Genomic DNA, 12560 nt, shown 5'->3' with positions numbered 1-12560 from the left:
AAATAAAGGACACACCTGGTACACACCCCTACCTACAGAAGGTGGCAGCATTTACCGTTTACACTTGTTGCTAGGCAACCACAGGACCGAAAATGACAGAGTTGCACCAAGCGGCTGCAGCGGGGGATTTTGATGAAGTTGAGGAGATTCTGAGGCAAAAGGAATGCAATCCCAATCAGAGGGATGTCGACTGGAACTACAAGACTCCTCTACACTGGGCTGCAGCTAAAGGTAGATGGTGGATCAGTGGAAACGTACTATCCGTTCCTCCTGATACACCGGCAGGTCTTAAATGTCAGTAGCCTAGTTTAACACCTGTCGCCATTCAATGCTGCTATGCTTATAATGAACACGGCCGGGAGTGGGGGTCCAAAATGCTCGGAAGGTGGTTAGTTTCATATATAAAATAAAGTAGCCTATTTGTACTGTAAGCAGCAAACTGTCGCCAAATTTAGAAGCCCAGTAGTTTCTTCTTCAAAGGTGAATACACCATAATTGTATGTTGGGGTAGAAAGATATGGTTCTCAGATCAGAATTAAACACGTTGGCCTGTGTTTTTGTTTCCGCCTGTGTTCTGAGGCTTAAACTACTACAATACAGTATCAGAAACAGAGTTCAGAATTAGCCCCATCTACCAGCCAAATGCTAATAAAACATGCATATGGCTGGTAGATGTGTTTTACCCACCAGCCAAACAATGATACTACACTGAGTGGCTGGCTGGTAGAACATTTGAACATTTACCATACCCATTTGGCTGCTGGATGAGAAAATTAAATTTGAACCCTGATCAAAACACATCAATATCTTAGAATTAGTAGGCATAAAAAGTCGGTTTATTAAAAGACCTGTCAATCACTGTGGGAGGGATTTGTGTTTTCAATTAAGTCATGTTAGCCATTAATTAAGTGGTCAGTTTAAAATGTTAAAGTCAGAGTCCAACATATCATCCACAGATGTCTTGTTTTGTTTGACCAAAAGAGGAACAGAGCCAAACATATTTAGGAAAGGCAAATTGATTTATAAAGTACATTTCAACAAGGCAATTCCAAAGGGCTTTACATAAAACAATAAAAGGACATTTAAATCAAAATCCAAACAGTAATTAAAAGGTCAAGGGAATGCAAAAATAAAAACAAGCTCATATAAAATAAGATAGGTATAAAATAAAAGTTACAATGCAGTGAAAGAAATTCACAATTTGATTCAATAAACGGCAGCAGCAAACCTTTATCAGTCTTGATTTTTAAAAAGAATTGAGTTGCAGCCGACTTGCAGGTATCTAGGAATGATGTATGGTATATAAAATCTGAACGCTGCTTGTCCATGTTTTGTTTTGACTCTGCGGACCGGAAGCAGACCTGACTCAGATGACCCGAGAGGTCCAGGTGGCTCATAGTGTAAAAGCACATTAGAAAAGTATTTTGGGCCTTAATCATTCAGCGCTTTATAACCCGTAGTATTTTTGCAATGACATAAAACAAAGAAAAGCAGCAATTTGTCACATTGGAGAAGCTGGAAACAGGGAATGTTTTCTGCCGATCACCTAATTGATACATTTGATAATTGTTTCTTCTAATGAATAACTAATTACTTAATGGATTGTGCCTTTAATGCCATTTTTAGTTGCAACACTAAACTTTTTATTTTTTTTGCTGCTAAAATTTTCCTTTGATTCTTATTGCCATAGTAAGAATTTTCCTTAACGACAGTAGGTAAGAATTTTGTTTTTAACCTCCCAGATTTAAAAAATCATCAGGTTCTTAATGTCAGATCCCCCTGATGCCTTTCCCACAGGGCATACAGAAACAGTCAGGATCCTTATTGAGCACGGAGCCAGGCCGTGTCTGAGAACAGAGCATGGATGGACTCCTGCCCACAGTGCTGCAGAGCTTGGCCGGCTGGCTGTCCTCCGGCTGCTGCACTCCCTCCATGCGCCTATAGACAAGGAGGACTGCTGTGGAGACAAACCAGTGCGGATAGCCGAAATATATGGACACCATGACTGTGTTCGATTCCTAAAAAAGTATACAATGAAGCCCAGTTTTCCAATTCTTCCACCACTGGTGTTATTTGATTCCCTGAATATCCTCCTTGATTATCTTACTTGGGTCACTTCAATTATTATTTTAATTACACAGTCCAACAACCTTATACGATGAGACTATCGGCTAAATCCATAAATAGCCCTGTTTTTGTATGTTGCAGAGCAGAAATTGAGTGCCAGGCCTACCGCAAGATGGCAGCCCAGAAAGGGATTTCAATGGATGACACAGACGAGGAGTGGGCAGAACAAGGCAAGGAAAATGAAGAAAAGAGGATCTCTAGCAACATTCAGACGTAGGCTTGACTCCCATGTATACAACAAAGTATGTACTAGAGTGGTGCATAGTGTTTCAGCGCTTTAGCAATCAATAACGTATCTAATGAACAAACATGCTATCGTAACAAACCAAAGTAAACCCCCAAAAAAGTAGTCACATCAGTAGAGTTAATAAAGGGGAACCACGCACCATTTAAAAAACAGTCAACAGTCCAAAACTATTACTAAAAAGGAACAACTCTCTCCCAAATCCAAGAACTGAAATTTGTGATGATGTCATCAAGTATAATGTCTGCTCTACAGAAAGGAAAGATGTTGTAGATGACACTGAGAGCACCAAGGGTTGTGTTGTCATACTTGATGACATCATAAATTTGAGACTTAAGCTTGATTTATACTTCTGCGTAAAATCTACGCCGTGGCTACGTACGTAGGTACGTGGAGACACAAAACTACGTCGGACCCTATGCTTTAGCCTGATGTGCACCTCTCAAAAAATTTAACTATACGTCGTACAGCCGTGGCATAGTAGTGTTACATTTCCCCCCCGACTCATTTTGTGGTTCTCCTTCTCCATAAACAACATGAAATCCAGGAGAGGGTTAACTCCTCCTGCTACGGATATCCCACTGTGGTCAGAAAGCACGGGGAGACACTTTGTTTCTCTCACTATGACTCTAGAGTCGGGTGAGCTCCAAAGCTAATCGCCGCCACGCTCTCACTCACTCTACCACTGACTCCCCCCCACCCACACACGCACATGCTGGCCCTGCTGAGATTGACGCGCACACCAACGTACAAGTATAAACACCAGGCCACTTACGTAGGCTACGGCGAAAGCTCAGCGTGGAGCCTCCACACAACCATAAATCAAGCTTTACATCTCTGGTCTCTGGCTTTTTGAGAGAGTCGATCATGTTCACAAATAAAGATTGAACAGTCCTATGTCATGGAAATAGCATATTGGAATTATTCATTTAGATGGTGTTCCTGGTTAAGTTATTATCTGTGGTGTTATGTGCAAGATGTAGTTTTTTTTTATGTAAGAGTGCACATGTTTGGTATGATGACTTTCATTGCTTCCAAGTGGAGTCTAACTTCGTGGAGCTGTCAGTAGTCGATGCTGAATCCTGGTGAGCACAGGAGAAGGATGTGTAAATGTATTGTAGTCATTGTTTCATTTTACGTAGGAGTAAACCCAATCAGAGCACACTTACATTTTTCCTGAGACGATTCAGCAGTGCTTCACGGGTCTGTCAAAATTGGATTAAAACATTTTTTATGATGCTTTACTTACTTGTTTGTGGATAATAACATTTCTATTAAAAAATAAACTCCTTAATAAAGTCCAAACAAATTTAGCTTTTTGCACTCAATGACAAAATAATGAAGTTTACGTATGTGTCTAAAGGAATACTTTTTCTTACATGAGAAGACCAATACCACTCTCACATCTGTTTTGTTAACTATGAAGCCACCATTTAGCTTAGCTTAGCTTAAAGACCATCAGACTTCACAATAAACCATATATATTTGATCACCGGCATTGTGAATGCTTTACCAGGCAAAATAGTTTTACAGTTTTAAATAGGTAAAATGACAGATCCTATAAAACTAAACAGCTACAACAAAGTAGATGTTTTAAAAGTGCTCCCCTTATATTTTTATTTTTTTTAAGGTAACCTCATCTACAGTTAATATATACAGTATACTATATATATATATACATATAGTTTGTAAAAAATAAAAAAATGTGGCAACTGAAGTTTGGTTGATATAACTGCAAGAAAAGGCCATTCCTCTCTGATTCTTGATGCTTTGATTATTACAAAAATCTTCTGCTGAAACACTTTACCAAACAACATAATTGATCCAAGACATGAAAGACATTATGACTTAGGTTTACCTTTTCTTTTAAGAAGTGAAACTTACCAGTTTGTCCCCCAGGCACGTGGTTAACAAAATGAACAAACCCTGCAAAAGAAATAAGAAGAGAATACTGAGCAAGAAATACAATTAGTGGACCAGATGTTCACTTGAAGATTATATTGACCGTACCTGGAATGCATTCAGCAGGGTGAAGACATAATTGACTACAAAGGCGACAGTTCCAATTGTGAGGTCAAGCACCATGACAGCAAACCCAAAAATCCAAGTCACACCAAAGATTGGCGTCAGAAGAATAACTGACCTCAGGGCAGTTATGGCAGCCTTTTTTTCATTTTCCGTTTCATTGGATTTGTCTGTATTTATAGGGTGATCCAAAAGCTTCATGATCACCACCAGCATGGAGAACACATTGAAGAAGACAATTATACCGACCGGTATGACAAATGTATGGATGGACCCTTTCATTAGTCCACTATAACGCAGCCAACAGGTATCACTGGAAAAGTACACGTCTTTAGCACCACCATTATAGCCAAGAAACGTGATAACAACAATCAGCAACGGACACACGTAGCCCAGGAATAGAAAGAATCTCATGTAGGCTTTTTTGCTCGTTTGATGGAACGGAAAAACGGTTTTGTGAAGAAGCATGCTGCTCAGACACAACATCCAAAAGAACATGGACAGGTAACAGAAATGTTTCAACAGCACAGAGATCTTGCACCACATTTCTGTAAGAAGTTTTGGATTAGAAGATGCTAAAAAACAGCAATTGGCAATTAGCAAACATAGAGAAATGTGCATGTGGACAGTATGGCGTAAATACGAACCAATGGTCTTAACTACAGCGCTCCAGACAGTCAGTTCTATCACCATGGTGATAACAAGTGACACGACTGATATAGACAGTCCGACATAGGTCACATCTGTTAGCCCATTAATTTCTGTGGGATACCTTGACATTAGAATGGCAAATGATGACAAATGTGTGCAAGTACAAAGGCTTTCTTCAGAAGAACCCTTCCATTCACAGCCCTCTTCTGACCAACTTCTGGTGTTATTGTCCCATGAGACACACTTTATTCGAACGTTCCGAGGCCTAGGCTTTAGCAATTGAAAGTTGATATTAACATTAACTGATTCCAATTGCTCACTAGCAGTAGTTGTTATTGTTGTTGACACAACGATGCTGTTAGGCTCAAAGTCCTTTTCCTCGGGAAAATAGTTCTGCAGTTCTTTAAACCCTGCTGTTTTTACACTGCCAGGGCTTGGACTATTAAGATTGACGGTGACATCGAACACCGTATTGTTACACTTTGATCCCTCTGTGCAAATGGATGCTGCTACCTCTAGGTTGTTTTTTTTTATTTCATAATTTTTGTTCGTCTTCTGAATCAATTTCTCAACAGAATTCAGATAACTGTCAGCCAATAAACTATTGCTTTTGCCAGTGTTCAGGGTCCATGATTCCTTAAGAGACGGTTCCAGCAAATTGCTGGAGGACTCCAGAAAGTCCTGAAAACAAAGAAGCTTGTTTTAATTGCAGTTTAGTCAAATATAACATGTACGCTAAAAAATAGAGTATCCTTTCTACTGGGTGTATTAATTATGAAAAGGAAATTCAATGGAAATTATGTCTATTTGATTATATTTACACAAAATATTGGAACAACATAATCATTATTGGTATCTTAAAGTGGTTATCCTTAAGATTTTAGTCCTGCTTGATTTCATCTGGTTTGTGGTAACAACAAGGTTTAATAGGTTTAGGAGGTTTAATACTACAACAAATACTCATTGTCAAACATACAACACAAGAACAACAAAACCATACGAGTGTATTAGTAATTTGTTTTTGCCTCCATTTTGGTTGAAATCCTATAATAGCTCCCCATAAAGATAATTTGTAATGAAGATTCTGAAATATTTACATCTACTGCTGATTCCTCAACTATGCTGATAGACTTTTGACTCAGACTGATGAGTACTTGAACGGCTGCATTCATGTTGGCGTAGCTGTTGATAGCCTTTGTGTTATTGGTGATATTCCCAAGGAGGGAAAATACATTTGCAGCATTTTGATCTTTTGAGCCAAGTCCGACGTCGACAATCTGTAAAAACAATGATGAATTATGTGTGGTGAATATTTGTGTCAAAATGTAAACATGAGCTACCACCAAAGATATTAATCTCCAAAGAGCTGAGACTAACTAATGCATGCATCAATGTTTTATTTAAAACAATCATTTTTTAACATGCGTTTCACTAGATTGTAGCTTTTGAATAGTACATTTTTTGTAATTTGTTGCTTCAAATTCTACTAGTATGTTTGGTATGAGTCACTTGTCTATCACATGATGGAGCTCTTGTTTTAGAACCTTCAGCTTTAAAAGTACGTCTTACGTTTGCTTGCTGCAGCGCGAGGTTCACGTCCAGGTTCACACAATGTTCAACCACTGCTCCCCATTTCCCTGCAGAGCATTTCCTCTGTCTTTGTCCAGCCGCGTTTGGGCATTTTAAGTAAGCAGTGTAGTTAGCTTTGGTGTCTCTCCAATCCCCTTCAGCTGGACAGAATGAATCATTTTCTGTTTGGAAAAACAGTTACTACAATTATTACAAAGTCAACTTTGGTAGAACAAGAAATGTATCTGGAATACTGAATTTCCTAGCATTGTATTTTCACGGTTTATATATTCCTTAAACATGCACGTTGTTATGAATGTGCCCATTGAGCAGTAGGTCTATATCCGCATAATTCCCAGCTCAAAGTAAAATGCAATGAGCGGATTAATTGCACTGGCAGCTGAGTGGAAATAGACATATTGCTCAGAAGGAATGGAAGAAGAAAGGTTTTGCGAGGGAACGCATAACATATTGCGAGGTAACGCAAAAGCAGCGTCCTGAAAAAATCTCAGCTCCATAAAATTATTTTCAGATCCATTAATCCATCCATTACTATTTCAGATTTTGTGCATCTTCTGATTTCCTGCTAAAAGTAATGTATGTGCTATGGACACTATATTTTTCATTCCATTGTCGGATTAATTTAGGACTACATATATAGTGGAGCTATACAATTCACATTTTGGACACAAAATTTAAATGGCAAAAATGGAATGTATTTCCAGCAAATATGTATATAATGTGGGACAAAGCCACGGTTTTCTGACACAGTTTAACTAACACTACAACAAACCATATATGATATTGACTTCAATTGTAGCATTTTGGTGTTCATCACAAATGTTTTTGAAATTGCATGTTAGTTGTGGTTTTCTCCCGTCCTTGGGTTCGTCACAGCTTACAATTGTTTCACCTGAATAAACACCTGCAAGGATCACATATGCATGTCAGGTTTTTTTCAGTTTGACCAAGGATTTATTGAAATGAATAGGCATTAAATGTACTTACCAGAAGGTATTATATCTGTAAAGATGTTTTTGCCTTTCCATGTCACAGTATAATTTTCCTTGCTGTTGCTCCCTATAACACAGTTGACTCTTACGTTCACAAAATCGGAACCTCGTCGGCAGCGTGGAAATTCTGGTACTGTGGTGATGTGAATGTCTGGCAGGAGGGCGATGTCCATTACACCACTGGCTTTGTGAGTTATGGTGTATGAATTTAACTTTTGAGTATAGGTACATGAGTACTCTCCTAAAAAAACAAATGGACAAGACAAACAATCTATGACAACACAACCTTATCACCTTTTAAATTGATGTGGCAAACTTGCTAGCAAATTATTTTACATATCCATCAGATACAGAGCAATATTAGCATTGTGTTTCTTTCCACCTGATGAGTGTGAATACAAAAATCCCCTTTTAGCTCTGTTTTGATCTACACCAACTTCCAAGGGATATAAAATATATAAATGTAAAATATATTGTCTTTTTTGTTCCCCACTTTCTTCTGTCTCGTTAACTGTCTATGGTCAAAACGTGCCGCCTACAATACCCATGATGCTACGCAACAGCAGACAGTTTGGTCAGAGATTCAAGTGTGTTTTGCTCGTTCTGCAGTGGCTAATGTAGCTTCGTCCCTCAAAAAATATTCATTTTCAAACATGAAGTCTTCAGCCCTAACAGACATCACTTTAGGTAGGCTAACTAGTAAATAAAGGAGTGGAGTAAAAAATACTTTCTTCCAATATGTGGACAACTTGAAGTGGAAACTATCAGAAAATGGAAATACTAAAATAAAGTACAAATACTTCAAAGACTGTAATTAAGTACAGTGCTTAAATAGAAGAACTCATTTGCACACTCAATGCAGGTCAGTGGCAGGCTAAATAATGTAAAATGTAAATACAGTGGCTAGACAAATATACCTTCCCAACGCTCTGATATCTTTGTGTTAAGTCCGACACTGGTCACCGCTGGTGCTGATGTCACCTCTGACTCTGTGCCGTTGAATATCACAAACACTCCGTCTGTTCTTTTTAGCTGCCACACCGGTGGGGTGTTCAGGTCCTCCTGTAATGTGCATATGAGGCTGGGTGTGCAGCTGGAGCATACAGGGCTAGGTGTCATGTATAAATGGACAAAACCTGTGGAAAATAAGAGTTAGGCCTACATCAGTGTAGAATCCAAGTATAAGCTATCTGTCTGTGAGCAAGTGTACTTTTCAGTTTAGAGTCTATAACTTCACTTTGAAACTGAATGATGATATTCCCGTTCTTTTTATGGGCAGTGGCCTTCGGGATGTCACTTAAGTGTGTTGTTGTTAATTCATGTTGTCATGTTCATTCAATCCAGGTTTAAAGTGGATCCTAACAGGTGCATCCCACACTCGGTTAGATATACTGAAATTACCTGTGGTCACCAAATTAAGAGATGCTGACAGATTTTCGCTCAGGAGTTGCAATGCTTTAATCAGATCTTGTTGTTTGAAGCTGTAAGCAATGATCATTTCAAAATCTGCAATGATGCTTCCAAGCCTTCAGTGAAGACAAAGTACAGATTCCAGTCACTTATTGAAAACCAAAGAATAACCCATATTTTATATAGTAAATAGAAAGCAAATACCTGTATTTCTTTATTGTTAAGATGTCAAATCCCGTCAAAGTGCTGAACACTGTTTTCACCTGCAAGGCAACAACTAATTTCCACATCAGTATACTTTGGCACATGACAGTACCTAAATTAATTGCATGATTATGGCGGCTCTTATAAAATCAATTATTTTAAGCAATGCTGTTCATATGTAAATGTTAGTCTTTACCTCTTTTAACAGTTTGTCATTACACTGCTGGAATTCCTTAGAGTATTTTTCTTTCAGACAATTTTGATAATCCACTCCTTTTAAATAAATTGATCCAGTGACTGCAACTGTGAAGAAATAAGATCCATGATTAATACACACAGACGTGCAAATCTGTAAAAGAAATATTAAAAGAAATACCTGAATTGTTCGAAACACACATGGGAGCCGGGATGTTGGCGAAGGTGCAATCATTGTTGCCGCAACATTTCTGAGATTGACAAACTTCATTGCTCCATCTGAAGTCCGGCATGCAGCTACACACTGTGCCAGCCGAGACAGTCTGACAGACTGATTTAAAAAATATAAAAAGCAAAATGGTTTAACTCAGGGATTCATTTTTTTCTCTGTAATTAAAATCAATTAGAACATGGATTGTAAATATTAGAAAACTATTTACGTGTTGTCTTTTTCAGGTTGTCAACCAGGATGTTTTTATAGTCAAAAGGTTTCAGAATCTTAGTTATGTTGTCGATTGCACTTTCCTCTATGATCAGTTTGACGTAATGCATTTGTGTTGAATTACCTGGAACGATGCAAAACAAACAGACATCCACCCCAGTGCAATAGGTTTCAAAATACCACGTACACCTTATCTGTTGCAAAACAACGTTATGCTCATTTTGAATCTCCAAATAAAAATAATTTTACCTTCTCCGTTGGCCTGAGAAAAATAAGAAGAAAATCATTCAGTTCAATTTAATGTTACAATTTTGAACTGTAAGATCTAATGTGGCACGTGGCTGGCGTACCTGACAGACGGAGAGTCCCAGGAGACAAAGAATTATAAAGGCCCACATCCTGTTCCTGCATACAATCAATAAGAGAACAAGTCATTCCTATTGGCTTCCGGTCAACAAAGGTCTGGTGATCCACTGATGATATAATGGAGGCCTGCTGTACTGTGTATACTTTTTAAACACTGCGACCCAAGACATCTGTCATTTTTTATTACATAAAAAAAAAAGAAAAAGAAAAAATAATTTAAAATCTCTATTCCCTATTGTGTTGTTTTTGTGCCTCTTAACGGGGCCTTGTGTGTCGGGAAACAGATATAACGGTCAGAGCTACACACCTACACATGTACTGTATAGATGTCAGATGGAGAGAGAAGATCAAACTGTGGCCTTAGTTACCATTTCAACTTATACATTTTCTTGGGCTTATTCTCTAAAGTGGCTATAGTTTGATGTATCGTTAAAAATTATTTAAAAATAAACAACATTAAAGGCAAATGGAGACTCTTTATCTCATTGTTAATTTTGTTTTAACAATATGTGTATTACCTTTGTACACCATGTACTGTACGTATCCAGTGTACTGAGGTACAGGTGATGGAAACAGTGACTCAGACAAACAGGAACAGCTAACATAAGTCAAAAGAAGGACGTCTTCAGACAAGACTTTTCATACGTTCATTCCAGAAATTATATAACAAATTATTTCCTAACCAATTTGATTTCATGTTATTTTACATTAGCTACTTTTTGAGGTTTAGATTAGCCAGAAATCATTCCTCCTCTTCATCTGCAAGCTATATATCTTTCACAAAATCCCCAAACCTTCTTCAAAAACTACTGCTTCTCTCTTTGTGCATACTGTATTTTAATTTTTCCAGAGTAAAATCTAAGGAGTTAACATTTTCCAAACCTAATGTGTGACACATGGTCTGCTGTTTTTTTTCTAAATGCCATTGATTGTTTTTTTATTGTGCAAGAGACAGATCATTATAAAGTTCACTTTTTGTGTACTTGTAATTTTAGGGTAGATTCTTAAAATAAAAAGAGCTGGGTTCATCAAAAGATCTTTTGAGATAATCTATTTCTTATTTTTATTTCCTCTTAAAGAGCTTTGACCTTAGTGCACTGCCCCACAGTGCAAGTGAAATATTGTATCCTTTTCCATCATACATACAAAGATCTGGAATGTAACTATTGTATGTATTTCATTTAGCTGGTGTGATATACAGTATGTTCTCGTTGTCAGCATTCATTTTGGTTGTCAAGTCTCTACAGGAGGATACTAAAAAAGTTGTAGCCCTGAATCCCAAATTGGCCTTAAAGGACTGTACAACCAGGAAAGCCTGTGACACCCTCAAATCTGGATTTGGATAAAGAAAAACTTCTTAGAAATCTTTCATTGATTTTAAATGAGCATGTTTGAAAATAACTATATTTACTGTATTTTTCTCATTTCCCTTTTTTCTTTTTTAAACAAAAGTTTAGTTAAACAGCTAAATAGTTTTATCGAAGATTTTATCGAAGAGAATTCACCAGGTTATAATAAGCAAATTAATGGGGTTTCCTCCAGTCCTGTGAACAGATATTCTGATCCTATCACACTAAATGGCCTATTACTGTATATAATAGTGATGTGGTTGCACTGAATTTAAAGAAAGAAAGAAAAGTAATATGGCATTCAGAGTAATATCATTTAATTTCAGAGCACATTACCAAAAGTTACAAAAACACTGAAACTCCTAAGTATCTACGTTGTACGTTTCACTGTAATTGGCTTGTATGACACATAACACGTGTTTCGTGGAGAAATATGAGATGTACTGTATCTTAATGAAACGTAACCAATAGAGAAAGATCAGCTCACCAGTTTTCCTTGGTTTGCATCAGTGAACCATCACAGCAGCAGCGCCTCCCAAAGTTAGAAGAACCCGTCTGTAACACACAACAGCAGCACACTGATGCAGCGGTTGCTGCATCAGCTTAAAAGGGAAATAAAATAAACTGAAAAGAACGGCGTGTAGACATGCAAAGTCAAAAAAAGGCTGTTATGTGGATCTAATTTGACTTTCAAAAATGGAAATGTCTAGTTTATGTAAGTGCAGTGGGTGCAGCTGATATTTCACAGAAACATATTGCACATGCAAAACCAGAAGTAACAAAAGATGTTTTATGGCATGTCATTTTAGCCTTTTTATATAGCTACAGCTCCAAGCAACCCAGTTTGATTGGGGCTTTGATGTAAGCAGCGTGCAGTATAAGGAGAAGCTTTGTGAAGCAGGACTCCTTGTTCTGATCCCACTTGGATCTCTAACTCTGAGCTCACAGCAAAGATCTCAGATGTG

At 37.7% G+C, this 12560-nt stretch overlaps 2 protein-coding genes across 2 annotated transcripts; one reads left to right on the top strand and one right to left on the bottom strand.

Moving 5' to 3' along the window:
• Nucleotides 1–23: 23 nt before the first annotated feature.
• LOC117935755 (ankyrin repeat domain-containing protein 66) lies at nt 24–3193 on the top strand. Its single transcript, XM_034858196.1, has 3 exons — nt 24–231; nt 1798–2026; nt 2209–3193. Exons 1-3 carry the CDS (start codon nt 93–95, stop codon nt 2342–2344), a joined length of 504 nt encoding a protein of 167 aa, XP_034714087.1. The 5' UTR covers nt 24–92; the 3' UTR covers nt 2345–3193.
• adgrf3a (adhesion G protein-coupled receptor F3a) lies at nt 2708–12210 on the bottom strand. The gene is made up of 17 exons (XM_034858204.1): nt 12083–12210; nt 10231–10285; nt 10130–10142; nt 9879–10004; nt 9620–9769; nt 9440–9546; nt 9244–9302; nt 9031–9155; nt 8547–8765; nt 7625–7870; nt 7410–7541; nt 6617–6798; nt 6145–6324; nt 4382–5728; nt 4256–4297; nt 3541–3576; nt 2708–3453 (listed from the first exon to the last, which is right to left on the bottom strand). Exons 1-17 carry the CDS (start codon nt 12100–12102, stop codon nt 3397–3399), a joined length of 3096 nt encoding a protein of 1031 aa, XP_034714095.1. The 5' UTR covers nt 12103–12210; the 3' UTR covers nt 2708–3396.
• Nucleotides 12211–12560: the final 350 nt, after the last annotated feature.

The sequence above is a fragment of the Etheostoma cragini genome, chromosome 20 (assembly GCF_013103735.1).
Source record: "Etheostoma cragini isolate CJK2018 chromosome 20, CSU_Ecrag_1.0, whole genome shotgun sequence".
In the NCBI taxonomy this organism is placed as follows: Eukaryota; Metazoa; Chordata; class Actinopteri; order Perciformes; family Percidae; genus Etheostoma; species Etheostoma cragini.
Note: the sequence above shows the minus strand (reverse complement) of the source record. Positions and strands in the feature narration are given on the sequence as shown.